Consider the following 13,140-nt stretch of genomic DNA (forward strand, 5'->3'; position numbering starts at 1 on the left):
CCGCAGGTTTCAATCATGTGTTCTGGTGGCAGGGCTGCTCTTCTGTTTGTGTTTGGCTCACAGAATTTTCCTTTGTGCTCACAAGCATAGAAATATGATGCAAAAGTCAATGCTTATATGAGAATGTTGAGTATTTTGCAGGTAAGGATGTAGCTTGGTGTAAATTTGAAAGCTGCATAAGAAAAATTAAGTGCGTCTGCACAAAGAGCCTGCATGAGTGAGTTAAATGTTGGTTGTGTGTGTCTTAATATCAACCAGCCACACTGTTCATTGTTCAATTTACCATAAATCTAAATGTGAGAATCATTAAGCAAAACAGTAAATCTATCAAAACATCTTACTTAACATTTCAAGCAGCATTGTACATACAGTAATTATTTAACTCTCTTGTAAAGAATATAGGATTATTTATATGAACATAAGGCTGTCAGACTTAAAAATTAATGAGTGATGAGACATGTTCCCTGTGAGATAACTGTAGTAAACCAAAGTGAAAATATTTCTCCACTATTAGTGAAAAATACTGGAATGTTATGATGTTTTCCACGTCGCTAAAATACTGACCGGTAAAATGTTCAGTTAAAAACAGACAAAATCCTCACAGTGTTGAGTGACATAAGTGATCTTAAAATACATCAGTCATTGACAGTAACATTAGAAATGTGAATGTAGCATGTAGATGTTTTCACACACTGTGTGCAACAGTGTATCACATGGTTATTAATGTCAGTCAGTTTTTTACTCATCAAGTTTGAGACATAAACGAGAGTTTCTATCTGTTCTGCCAGATGCTGCTGTTTCCCGTTCTGGTCGGTTCACTCCGAAGTCTTTCTCGTCTGTCTGAGTACGTTGGTCGGCCCGGCGGCAGGAGGATATAGTGTGTGGCACTGGCCTGTCTGCCGTCCTTCAAAATGGGAACAATGCAGGGAGAAAACTGAGCTGCGGGTGGCGCCCTTTCACTCTGCTGTCTCTGCAATGCCTTACTCACATATTTTGGGTTAGCAGCAAAACTCTGTGTGGCAGGCATCACGCCGTTGATATATATTGGAAGGCTTTTGGGGCTTGGGGTACGTGGTGGGCAGGGTGGGATCAAGGGGACCCTTGGAGGAATTTTCGGAGGCTTGTCTTCCTCGTTGGCACTCACAGTCCTGAAGAGAGCAGGAGGTTTTGGTGGGATGGGGATACGGGGAGGGATTTGCGGCTTGTCAGTGGGGCAGGTTGTGATGCCGGGAGGCTGGAAAGCCTGGCCTGAAGAGGGAAACCTTAGTCTGGATGGTTGGTGTTGGTCTGGTTGTTTGCTATACACCATATCCCCGACTGGTGACACCACACGCTGGTGGTCCTCTCTCTGGAGAGCTAGTGCCCAAAACCCACTTCCTCTACCTGTTGGTCTGTCCTGTCTGCCTGGCCAAGAGAAAGCAATGGAGTCAGTCCCAGCGCCACCAGCCCGCAACGAACTCTCCTGGTAAGCGTAATTCACTTGGCCAAAGTCTCTGTTCACACCCCTGCACATGGCCTTGGGGCAGCTTTTGGGCAAAAGGCGCCGCCGGTCACTGGTGAAAAACTCCACCTCGCTGTCTGCTGCCTCATCTGACATGAGCTCCTCAGGGTCAGGGAGAGGAGGCAGGGGTTTGGCTTCTCTCTGGTGGCCCCCAAATACTGTGCGTCTCTGGGAGGAAGGCACCACCTGGTCTCCCTCATGGGGTCGCAGTGTGTTATCAGACGCTAGGCGGTACGTATCAGAGTAGAAAGGAGACTGGGAGAGAGAGATGTTGCCTGGGAAAGGGACAACAAGCATTTATTAAACAACTGGCTTCATGAAATCTTAAACTGAACTGTACACCAAGAAGCCGCTGCTTTCTTATACAAGGTTTTGCTATCACTGTTGTTTCCTTTACTGCGGAAACAATTCTCAGAGGAAGAAACATGGAAAACAACTTCCACTGAAAAAAACAACAACTTTTAACTAGAGTGTAGTGATGGTGTAGGAGGGAGAAAATACCAGGGGGAGTGGGCTGCCCACTCTGCTTAGAGAAAAAACCCTCCTGTTTTGCTGAAGGTATCACACAGGAAACAGAGTAAAAACAAGTTAAAAACAACCGCTTAACCTATCACCCTCTTCGTCAAACATCAGCCACAACACCCTGATTAACACAGGAATCGTCATTATCTGCAGGGCTGGCCATAATCTTAACGGAGCTTCCCATAACCTTCTCTGTGGAAACATCCGACGTGCCCCAGACTGCAGGAACAGCTGGTGACCAGGGAGCAATAGCTTCCCCTCCTCCTTCACCCCGTGCTGTCCTCTGCTACACAGCTCAGTCCAGTGATGACAAGCTCACCTAGGCCCTGTCTGCACGCCATTTTATTAGTCAGACGGGGTCTAAACTCTAGTTTGTCAAGCCAGGATGGAATTTAGGATATAGATTCATACCTGGCAGAATTTTAAAATGATTACAGCACTAAGAAAATGTATGATTTAGTATAGCAAAAACTTTATTGCATTTATTAAACTCTTTTTAGAATAATTCAAAAAGATCAAAATGATTTGGTTGGAAATAATATCTGACATTTTATTTCTGACTATGTCAACACTGCCAGCTGCTGTTAAATGTTACCAGTGTTTTGTTTTTGTTTATTTTAATTTAATTTCACAGATAAACAATAATCATGTGTACTGTGTGTTTTGAACACATGGTTCCTTTCAATCTCTAGGTTTAACAGTTAATTCTAATGTCAGCCCAACATAAAACAGGTTATATATAGTAGTAATTAATAATTAAAGATAAAAATTAATATTATAATATTCATTAAAAATATATACAGTGTCAAATTGACAAAGCATTTAAACCATCAAGTGCCACATGGATATTTGAACTGATCCAAGTTGTAAACAGTGGTCAATCTGTAGATTTCTTTGTGGTAAAATAATTTTCTAATTTTGTATATTTGAGAAAAAATACGTAAAAGACTCACAGTTAAAGTCCTTGGCCATTTGCTGTTGTTGAAGCTCCGTCAGGTTGTGTTCGATGTCGGCACTCAGGCCAAAGCACTCTCTGCAAAACAACATAGGTTGAGAAATCCATACGGAGCTGTGCATGTGTGTAAATCATTCCTACGCATAACCTGTCATGAGTAAGTCATTATATGTGTGAAATAACAAGCATGCTTAAACAGAACATATGTTCCGTCCTCCTTTAAGTGTTTACATTATGTAACAGCATTGCAAGTTGCTCGACGTCTTCCTTGAGCCATATTCGTCATGTACTGTATGTTTGCTCTTTAGTCACCTGATATTCTCGTTCTGTTTCTCCATATTATCTTTTACTATTGCTAATACTGTCTGCTCTGTGTGTACAATATTAGTTGCATGTCTGTCCATCCTGGAAGAGGAATCTCTCCCCTGTTGCTTTTTTTCCTGTGAAAATGTCTTTTTCAGTCTTTCCTTTTCCCTCGTCAAAAGTTTGTGATTTTTGGCTTTTTAAGTAAAATTGACATTATCAAAGAATATGATGATTTCTGATCACAGACACATGGAAACAAACTCTAGGAATCATTTAAAGTGAATGTGAGTAACTCTTTAGTGTGCATGCCATCTTAAATATTTGTTTTGATTCAGACAAACTAGAGTTTTACACATATAACGCGAAAAATAACACAAATATAATGTTTAGTGCCATACATTTAATATGAATATTCCCAGAATTATACTCCTGACTGTATGGTGAAGTTAAAGGAGTGTTCGTATTGTCACACTATGCAACACTAACTGTCCGTTGTTTACATTGTTTCTTTCCGTAATACAGTTGTGTTTCCATACCTATACAGGTCATGCTGTCCCCAGTAGTTATTCTGACTCGCGGCCATGTTGTGGCAAAAGTTGTGTTCCTAAAAAGCATGAAGGTCTGTTTTGTATCTGAGCACCAGTCGGCTTCCTCAAACCCATCACGGCTTCATTTTCGCCAGCAGAAAGCTGTAGGAGACAAACAGAAAGCTGAGTGTGAGGGGATTCACCTGGGTATAATTCCATGAGTAACAGGAAAATGTGTACATTCACATGTTGATGCAGGTGCTTCAGAATAAGGCTTTAAATGCACAAAATAAGAAAAGAAAAAACATCCACATTTGGCTTTTGCATGACATCACTTCTTTCATTTGTTCCAGTCACACCTTCGTTAGTGTGAAATGGCCATAAACAGGGCATATAAACATTGCACATCTGGAGCACAAGCCCATCTAGCACAACCAGCTGCACGTACTCATCCTACCAGGCAGGTCAAAGGTCAGGAGAAACACTCTAAAACAAATATGCAGAGGCTCGAAAAACAAACACATATATCAGCAATAGATACATTACTTACATTATTAATACAGCAGCATGACTGTCATTCTACACCTATACACACTCTGAGAAAGGGTGGCCTGCAAGAAGACATGAGTAAATAAAAAGCATTTTGTAGAAGTCGCAGACAAGAGATTTAATTCATGTTGAATTTGTCTGGATACAGTAAATAACGGCTTACATTCCTGAAATGCTGCATGGTTTTAGGTGAGCCTCTCAGAAACAACAGCCACAACAAAAGCCCAGTAAATGACTTCAGTCTGCCCCGGCAGCTGCCATGTGTATCTCTTTGTGTTTCCAGCTTAAAGCCATTTGTCTGATGAGCAGGCTATTGCACAACCTCTGGGTCAGATGTGGGAGGGCAGCAGTACTCCTCGCCCTCCTTCCTCCCTGTGACCATGAAACCCTGCAGTATCCGCCCTTTCAACAGGGACTAATTGTGCAGCATTCCTGTGATGCTGTACGACAAACTCCGCCACTGAGACACATGTATTATAACAATAATAATAATAACAATAATACATCTCTGTACTGAAATGTTCCAGAGACTAGTAGCTCACTAGAAATGAAAAAGTATCTTAGGTATCTGCAGTTATGAAAACAAATGTTGTTGTTTATTCAGTTTAAAAAGCTAATTAGTAAAAGACATACATGTCATGTCATAGTTTCTATGCATATATACAGATAAATGCAAAAGTTGCTTGATTCAGGTACTCTCCATTTAATTCTATACCTAACGGCTGCTTCCTGCCTCCTGACATGACATAAATATCACCTGATATCACTTTTGCTTGGAGATAAACACATGCGTTCTGGGTCAGGTGATGGTCATCCACGAGATGCACTTATATGGAATTTCAGGGCCAATAATGACAAAAATAATTATCTGTATGTTGTGACAGATATGCAAATCCCCACAAAGAACCAGGTTTTAAAGGTCCAGTGTATATGATTTAGTATATTCATAACTATGTTTTTTTTGCTTTATAATCACATGAAACTAAGATTTGTTGTGTTTTTGTTACCTTAAAATGAGCCCTACGGATTATGGCTGGGTGATGTCTACTGAATTGCTGTGCAATGATGTCCACAGTGAAACACAACGATGGATGATGTCATTGTGGGATTAAAACACACCGTCAGCCCAGCGGATGTGAGCGGATATTGATCAGTGATTGTGGAAAATGATGACAGCCTACACTTCACCTGGTAGATAAATAAGAATGGGTACATTTTGAAGTACCCAGTGAATGCAATTAGTGCGGCCACAAACCTGCTTGTGGACAGACAGAAGAATGGACAGACGAGGAGGAGGGGCGGGCTTCTAAATTACAAAGTAGAGCTCAGTGGGCCATGACTGACAGCCATCGACCTGGCCCTACTGCATGTGGAGCAGGTCCGCTTCCATGCAGTCCACAAAGTTGTTCTACAGTAGCCTAGAATGGACAAATCAAACACTGGCTCTAGATAGGGCCATTCACATATTTGCATCGGCCACCATAGTTCTCTTACAACGTTGGCACATGGGAGAAGTTTCAGTTCTGCAATCTCACTGCGAGATGCCACTAAGTCCTACACGCTGGACCTTTACGTGCCGTTCCTAGCCCGCAGCAATGCACCAGTCAGACGTAATCAGCTGAAAATCCATGATTACAGTAACAATATTTCAATTTTCTTACTGATCAGCCAGTAATATATTGGCCACAGATATACAGTGCATCCCCAGTCATCCTCTTTTAACATGGAAGGTGACACATTAGCCTTGCTTCCTTGGCTTTCCTCACAAGGTGGAAGGTCAAAGGTTATGTTAAACAAATGAGTTTTTCAACAGAGAGGATTCAAAACTGAGTGACACCTCCATGTCAGTGTCAGAAGGCCTCTATCCTGTTGCACAGTCCACAAGCAAAGTACTCATTCCCTTCTGGCCTCCAGCATGGATGATTCTCAGTACCCTGCAGCCCTGACTCTTCAAACAGAAATAGCATTGCAATAGGTCTGTGTAACTTTAACAGTTAATAATCAACATTATTGTTCAAACTTAAATCTGCCTCGTCTAGCTTTCAAAACAATATTTATTATACAAATCCAGCAGTTTTTTAAATAATAAAGTCAAATGAACTACTTAACTTTGTGAAGAACTGGCGGATACTTCATGCATCATGATCACATAATAAAACAGTTCCCAGGCCATAATCACCGACAGTAAACAGCTACATTCAAAATAAAATGTAAACACAGAATGAAAAATACACTATACATTTCTGTTCCTGTCTTTTGAGTTGAATCCTGCAGCAATTCACCTACAAACCAGAAGTTAGTAACCCACCCCTCCTACTCATCCAGAGGGCAACACAAGTTCTCAATTTTACAATCACACTGCAATCTTATTCTCCAAAGTCCTGCTTTGTTTCACATCACTGATAAGCCTACAGTCAATGTGGGAAGTAAACAATGTCGAGCATGCATAATGCAACACAAAACCCACAACAAACAAAACAGTGACCCATGCTTCAATTTGAATATTTATGTCATCCTTAAAACAACCGACTGTGGCGTCATTTCCGCCAGTGATCCTCGGAGATGGAAGACGCTGAACAATTATGAATTCTGCCGGCAAGTACTCAGTGTCCATGAATGGAGCCACTCTCAGGCATGAATGGGGCTTTGTGTCATTTTGGTGCACAGCGAAGCAAGCCTGAAAATACAAGTGAACTCTCCCATGAGGTTAGCACTGAAGATACGCCATGGAGACAAGCAGACATGGCCATGGTATGAGCCTGTGCCACAAATCCCCTGCAGGAGGATTGTGCGTTCTGGCACTGTTGAAAGGAGAAGCCAGAGGCTGAAAAACAGTTTGTTTATCTCATGCAGGAGCCTTGATGTGTTGTCCTTGGCTGTCCCCACCCCACTTTCTTCAGGCAACAGGCCATTCACTGACTGGACCTTTACAGATGATTTCATTATAGTGCTGGCATAAACTATGTGCTTTACATCACCTGATTACAAGTTGATGTTAATTTCGCTCTCTGCTTAGCAGGCTGCACATATATCTTATCAAATGCCTTCACCAAAACATCAGCAGGCCACAGGACTGAAAAATGTAGTAGTATGTGGCCTCAAAGATCAGTGCTCAACACCAGAAATATGTCTTAAAGCAAACTGTAGTTGGTTTTAAGAAAAATGCAGTAGTATGTGGCCTAAAAGATCAGTGCTCAACACCAGAAATATGTCTTAAAGCAAACTGTAGTTGGTTTTATTAAAAAGAAATATATATAAATATGTGCTGTGACTTTCACTAGGATTTATAGTATTGTTTTATAGTCTACTAACAAACTGGACCTGTGGCTCTCGTCTCTACATGCATTGTTTTTTAATGGGTCAGACGTGTCAGGCCCGCACTGTAGTCGTAACAGGGTCAAGCCTGATATATAAAAAACATTCACCTTGCCTGATAATGAAAATTCACTGCATACAGCATGATAAAGTAAAAATATAAAAGTAAGGTGTAAAAGTGCAGTGTGTGGTGTGAAGAAGACATCTGATTGGAGAACAATCTGAAGATTTAGTTAGCTGTGACATAAGCACATTTTATCTTTTATTTTATTTCTTAATCAGCCTTGCTTATTTAATTGTTGAACTGTTGTATAAAAGCAATATCACACTTGAGCTTGTGATGTTGTACTGTGATATCGTCACGGCTGTGATTCGGTCGTAGGCACGAGGCTGTAGGCCGAGTGCCGAAGACAATTACAGATATCACAGTACAACATCACTCCCTCTCGTGTGATATTGCTTAATTATTCTGGATTGTGAAACAGTGTGTGGGAATGCAATCATTTTATTCATATTTTTGCATACTGGAAAACTGCACAGCCCACCTGGCTAATATATGCCACACACCGACATGCCTATCAACTATGTAACATAATTTTTTTTTATATTTTTACACTTTTTGTTTCTTTTTTCTGACTTCTCATTCTACTCTTATTTTAATTCTGTTTTAAGGCACACTAGCCTTATTAGCACAGCCTCAGGACAATGCCACCTCACATTTTACTGCACAGTATTGTATGACCATGTGAAAAAAAAGCCTTTGAATCTGAATCATTGAATTAAGACTTAAATTGGACTGTGGGGCTAATACTGGTGAATCATTAGAGTCTGGGATTGGCCCGTTTCATTCCTGAGCTATATTGAAGTTTACACAATAACAGTCACGCAGTGTTTTATGATACCATCATTTAAACAGAGTATTAACACGTATTTGGTTATTGAAACTGATCAGGTAGGTGACAGAAAAGACAGAATTACAGCAGAGCTGATTCTCATTTGCTTACAACCTACAAGTTCCAAAGTAGCAAATTTTCCACATAATCAGAGTGACAGCTGTAGACTGTAATTTTGACTCAGTTTTGCTTTAAAGAAATCACTTGAGTCATTCACAAATTTGCATTAATAATTTGGTAATGTTACAATTCCTACAGTCCAACATTTTTATAAAGGGTGGGATCAAAACAACTGTCCAAATTTTATTTCCTCTGGCACGTTCATATCCAAAAAAAGAAAAAAACATATAAAAATGACTTAAGAAAGCTGAGAGAGTCATTCACGTGGGTAATGGGTAGTTAACATAAGCAACCACTTAAAACTAAAATTCAATACTGTTAACAATGTTTAGCATTAACTTCATATGATTTTATTTAAATTTTAGAGTATTCTAAATAACTAGGGTATCAAGACTAGGCTACCACCTATTTCAGAACATTTTAAATCATATTGTCACAGATTAAAATACACATTCTGTAGTTCCTTTGCAGTAGAAATATACGTAGCTAGAGATATAGCTAGATAGCCTACAGATAGATAAGTAGATAGATATTACATAGATACATGTATAGATAGGCCTACAGTAGCCTACATGTATATACAGTAGAAATATACTAGATAGCATTAGTGTAACTCAGTACAGCTACACAAGTACTGTACTTGAGTATACATTTCAGATACCTGTATTTTACTTATTTTAATCATATTTTAATCTCACGCCACTTTATACTTCTACTCCATAATACCTTAGAAGGAAATGCTGGAGCCTGCAATTTACTCTGCTTCGATAATTTGATTACTTTAGTTACTAGATGATTAGGAAATTAAGATATTTGCACACAAAAACTTACAAGAACAGCTGATATGATCAGTTGACTGATTGACAGAAAATGAATAGGCCATTCTAGTCATAATAAAAAACATTTTGTGGTTCCAGACTTACAAATATGAGGATTTGCTGCCTTTACTTTTTTCTTTTTTAAATCTATTACTACATTAACCTATATATTTTGACTGATTAAACTGATTTGGAGTAGCCAGTATCTACTTTTATTGACCTACCTAAAGTACATTTACCTGGTTTTATTTACGTTTTTACTGCAGAACTTTATCTTGTAAATAAAATTATCATCAGTATTTAAATTAAATTTAACCAAACTCCACACACCACTATTTTAGCGTTGACGTCAGCGCCTCCTAGCGGCTGGCCGGGGATCCGCCGAGCGGACTCACCCATCACGCCTCGACGGGACTTCTCTTGGCGGACATCAAGAACCGTGCAGCGGGTCAAGAGAGCAGCCTGTCCCGCTGCTCACAGAAAAATGACCCGGAGAGACGAGCTGAACCAGTCGACACAGTTCAACCAAAGCGTCTTTACAAAGAAACAACACAGGTAACTTTGTACCAAACGTTAACGTTTAGACGTTAACGTGAAGTTTGGCAGGAGGAGTAACGTTACAGTCCGGTGTGGCTTTATCAGTTAACTATGATTTAAAAGAGCAGGCTCCCCTGTTCACATCATATCAACACTCGCTCAGTTTAAAGCCTGTTTTTTTGCTTTTATGTCAAATAACTTTCTCATTTAAAGAGCTAACTGTAAGGAGGTCTTACCGTTAAACCGCAGACTACTTGTCCATCACGTAAAGCCGGCTCGGTCGTCTTGTTCCGTTACACTGTGAGATAATGTATCTGTATGGTAGTAGTCAGTCTCCCAGTCAAAACTGAACCATGTGCAACATCCCTCCTCTGTCAACAACACCGGGAGGTGAAACTCGTTTTGTCAGCGTGACGCGGGTTTCCACATCTCCTTATAAATGCATGCAGCACCCCGAGCACGTTACTGTAACTCCACCCAGTCCGCCTTAAAGGGAAAAAATCCCCCTAAAAGATGAAAACCATTAGGAAAAACTAAAACCATTAGGGAAGGTACTTTATAAACTAGCAGTGATGGAAAATAACTGGGGTTCTCTGTACTTTACTTAAATATTCACATGAATTTAAAAAGTTATGTTTAATTTAGTTTTAACCCACTGCATTTAACAGACAGATGTGGATACCACCTGACATGTTTCACCCACTCAAACACCATTACAGACCAAGTTCCCCCCTCATGGCAACAGCACTCCCCAATGGCAGTGGCCCCCCAGCAGGAAAAGGTACCATGCCACACCACAGAAACTGTTTAGAAATGACCTGTGGACATGACAAAGAGCTCAAGGTGTCGACCTGGCTTCTAAATTTCCCAGGTCCCAATCTGCTTAAGGATTCTTGTGATGTGCCCGTACCCCAGATGTACCCCTAATCCAAGGTGGGGCCTTCTTGGATCGGACTTGGCTCCGACCTGTCAAGGCATGGACACAGGATCTCTGGGAGTGTCCTGTGGTGTCTGGCATCAGTGCGTTGGCAGCAGATCCATTTAGTCCAGTGGGTTGTGAGGTGGGTAATGTCACGTGCCACAGATGCTCATTCAGATTGGGATCTGGGGAATTTGGAGGCCAGATTGACACTTGGAGGTTTTTGTCACAGTCCTTGGGCCATTCCTGAGCGATGTTTGCAGTGTGGCATGGTGCATTACCCTGCTGGGGGCCACTGCCATTGGGGAGTACTGTTGCCATGAGGAGGAGGGGGGTACCTGGTCTGCAACAGTGTTTGAGTGGGTGGAACATGTCAGGTGGTATCCACATGAATGTCAGAACATAGGGTTTCCCAGAAGAACAATGCAGCAGAACAAAATAATCAAAGTTATTCACTTCACCTGTCAGTGGTTTTAATGTTTTGGCTGATCAGTGTAGTCACCAACTACTCTTTAATGTAAAGAAAACACACACATACACATGATAGTGTGTATATGATGCTTTGCTCTTGTTTAAACTACCAAGCAGTATATAAAAAGTTTAAATCAGCTCTTGTTAAACCAGCCACTACATTAAAATGGCACTTGTACAGGAATACATCAGCAGTAATCCAATAACACAGCCATTCAGCATAATACGTTTGATACTTGAGCTCCTCAATACATTCATGATTTTGACTGATGGCGTATTTAAAGGATCTGAATGCCTCCTCCACCACTGTACCAGAGAAAAGGTTGTCAGCCTGGTGGATTTTCAGTTCAAACTTTGGGTCAGATCAGCCCATACTCACACAGAATCCCACTGAAGGTGCACCTGTCACCACATGCGTCCTTATTGCCAGTGAAATAGAAAAATTATGGACGTCAGTGACAGACGTGACGACTTCAAGGCTCTAACTTAGCAAAAATGTAAAAAATGCAATATTTTTGAGCACTTGACATTTAAGTTATTCTGGTATAAACCAAAATACTAATAGTGTTTGATACTGTTCATAAATCAGACAGACAGTTTTTGCAATGTTTCCCCAACACGAGGTCACTTTGGGTCAAATAGCAACTCCGCCCGGGGACATCCAGAATTAGAATAATAATCATTTTATCTGCATTGTGTAATGAGTGTATGGGAAATTGCCCTTCATAAGGCAGTAAACAATTTTGGCGTGACCTGTGTGGGAGTCAGAGAGCGCGTGGGTGGCTTTTGGCGCAAGTACAATAAATGACTGATAGAGAGGAACAAGTACAAGATTGGCAGCCCAGTTATGGTTCATGAGGACTTGTTTTGAAGCCTGCATGTCACATAGGAGTTCACTGTCTGTGTTTGTCTTCACCCACGCTGTGAGAGGCAAGAGGACAATACAGGAGGCCATTTACTAGAAAATAACAGGGAAGTGAGTGCAGGCCATTTTTGTTTTCACCAGAGTCCAGACCACACTGAGTCTACAGTCTTCCTCCAGACTGCCAAGCGATATTTTTACTGTGGTTACAATCCAAATAAATCCTAGATAAATATACACATTACAGTGCTGAATAAAATAACCACCTTGTAAAAGAGAGATGTCATTTTACCCTGTGACCTCCCTTCCTTCTCTCCTATTGTTCAGTTTTTCCACTGTTTTGATCCTTACTGGGATGGAATAAGGAGTGCCTTACACCTATATACCTACTGTAAATCACAGCCCCGCAGAATACATACACCACATGTGATGTGCTGCTATTGCTGCAATAACTGTCTCTCTCCTGCGTAATTTGTTTGCTCAAAGGAATACTCATACATTTTAGCAAATAAGCTGTTTCATCCACTTCCTGTTGTGCAATGAAGTGGTTGGTATCACACCTGATTCCGCTGTGACATAAAGAGGAGAGTCTAGTTGTCGCCCTGTATGGCAAGTGTAAGACTTTGTCTTTGAAGAGTAATGGTGTAACTTACATCTTGAATTTGAAACTCTTGCGGACTTGAGTCACATGACTTGTACTCGCGTCTGACTCGAGTCAAATATATTGACTTTATACTTGATTTGACAAAATTGAAAAAGACTTGAAACTCCACTTGGACTTTAGCACCAATGACCCGTGACCTCACATGGACTTGAGACTTTTGACTTGAAAATAATTGATACCA

At 40.7% G+C, this 13,140-nt stretch overlaps 1 protein-coding gene across 3 annotated transcripts; it reads right to left on the bottom strand.

Moving 5' to 3' along the window:
• Positions 1-364: 364 nt before the first annotated feature.
• LOC125891794 (ERBB receptor feedback inhibitor 1) lies at positions 365-10,462 on the bottom strand. Of its 3 annotated transcripts, none has more exons than XM_049581312.1 (5): positions 10,280-10,462; positions 4,362-4,422; positions 3,821-3,973; positions 2,977-3,056; positions 365-1,776 (listed from the first exon to the last, which is right to left on the bottom strand). In XM_049581312.1, the coding sequence occupies exons 3-5, from the start codon at positions 3,865-3,867 to the stop codon at positions 773-775; spliced, it is 1,131 nt and encodes a 376-aa protein (XP_049437269.1). In that variant the 5' UTR covers positions 3,868-3,973; positions 4,362-4,422; positions 10,280-10,462; the 3' UTR covers positions 365-772. The 3 variants fall into 3 exon arrangements, with proteins under 3 accessions (XP_049437269.1, XP_049437267.1, XP_049437266.1); XM_049581310.1 differs by lacking the exon at positions 10,280-10,462 and adding an exon at positions 4,524-7,418; XM_049581309.1 differs by lacking the exon at positions 4,362-4,422.
• Between the last annotated feature and the right edge of the window lie 2,678 nt (positions 10,463-13,140).

This window comes from Epinephelus fuscoguttatus, linkage group LG7 (assembly GCF_011397635.1).
Source record: "Epinephelus fuscoguttatus linkage group LG7, E.fuscoguttatus.final_Chr_v1".
Lineage (NCBI taxonomy): Eukaryota > Metazoa > Chordata > Actinopteri > Perciformes > Serranidae > Epinephelus > Epinephelus fuscoguttatus.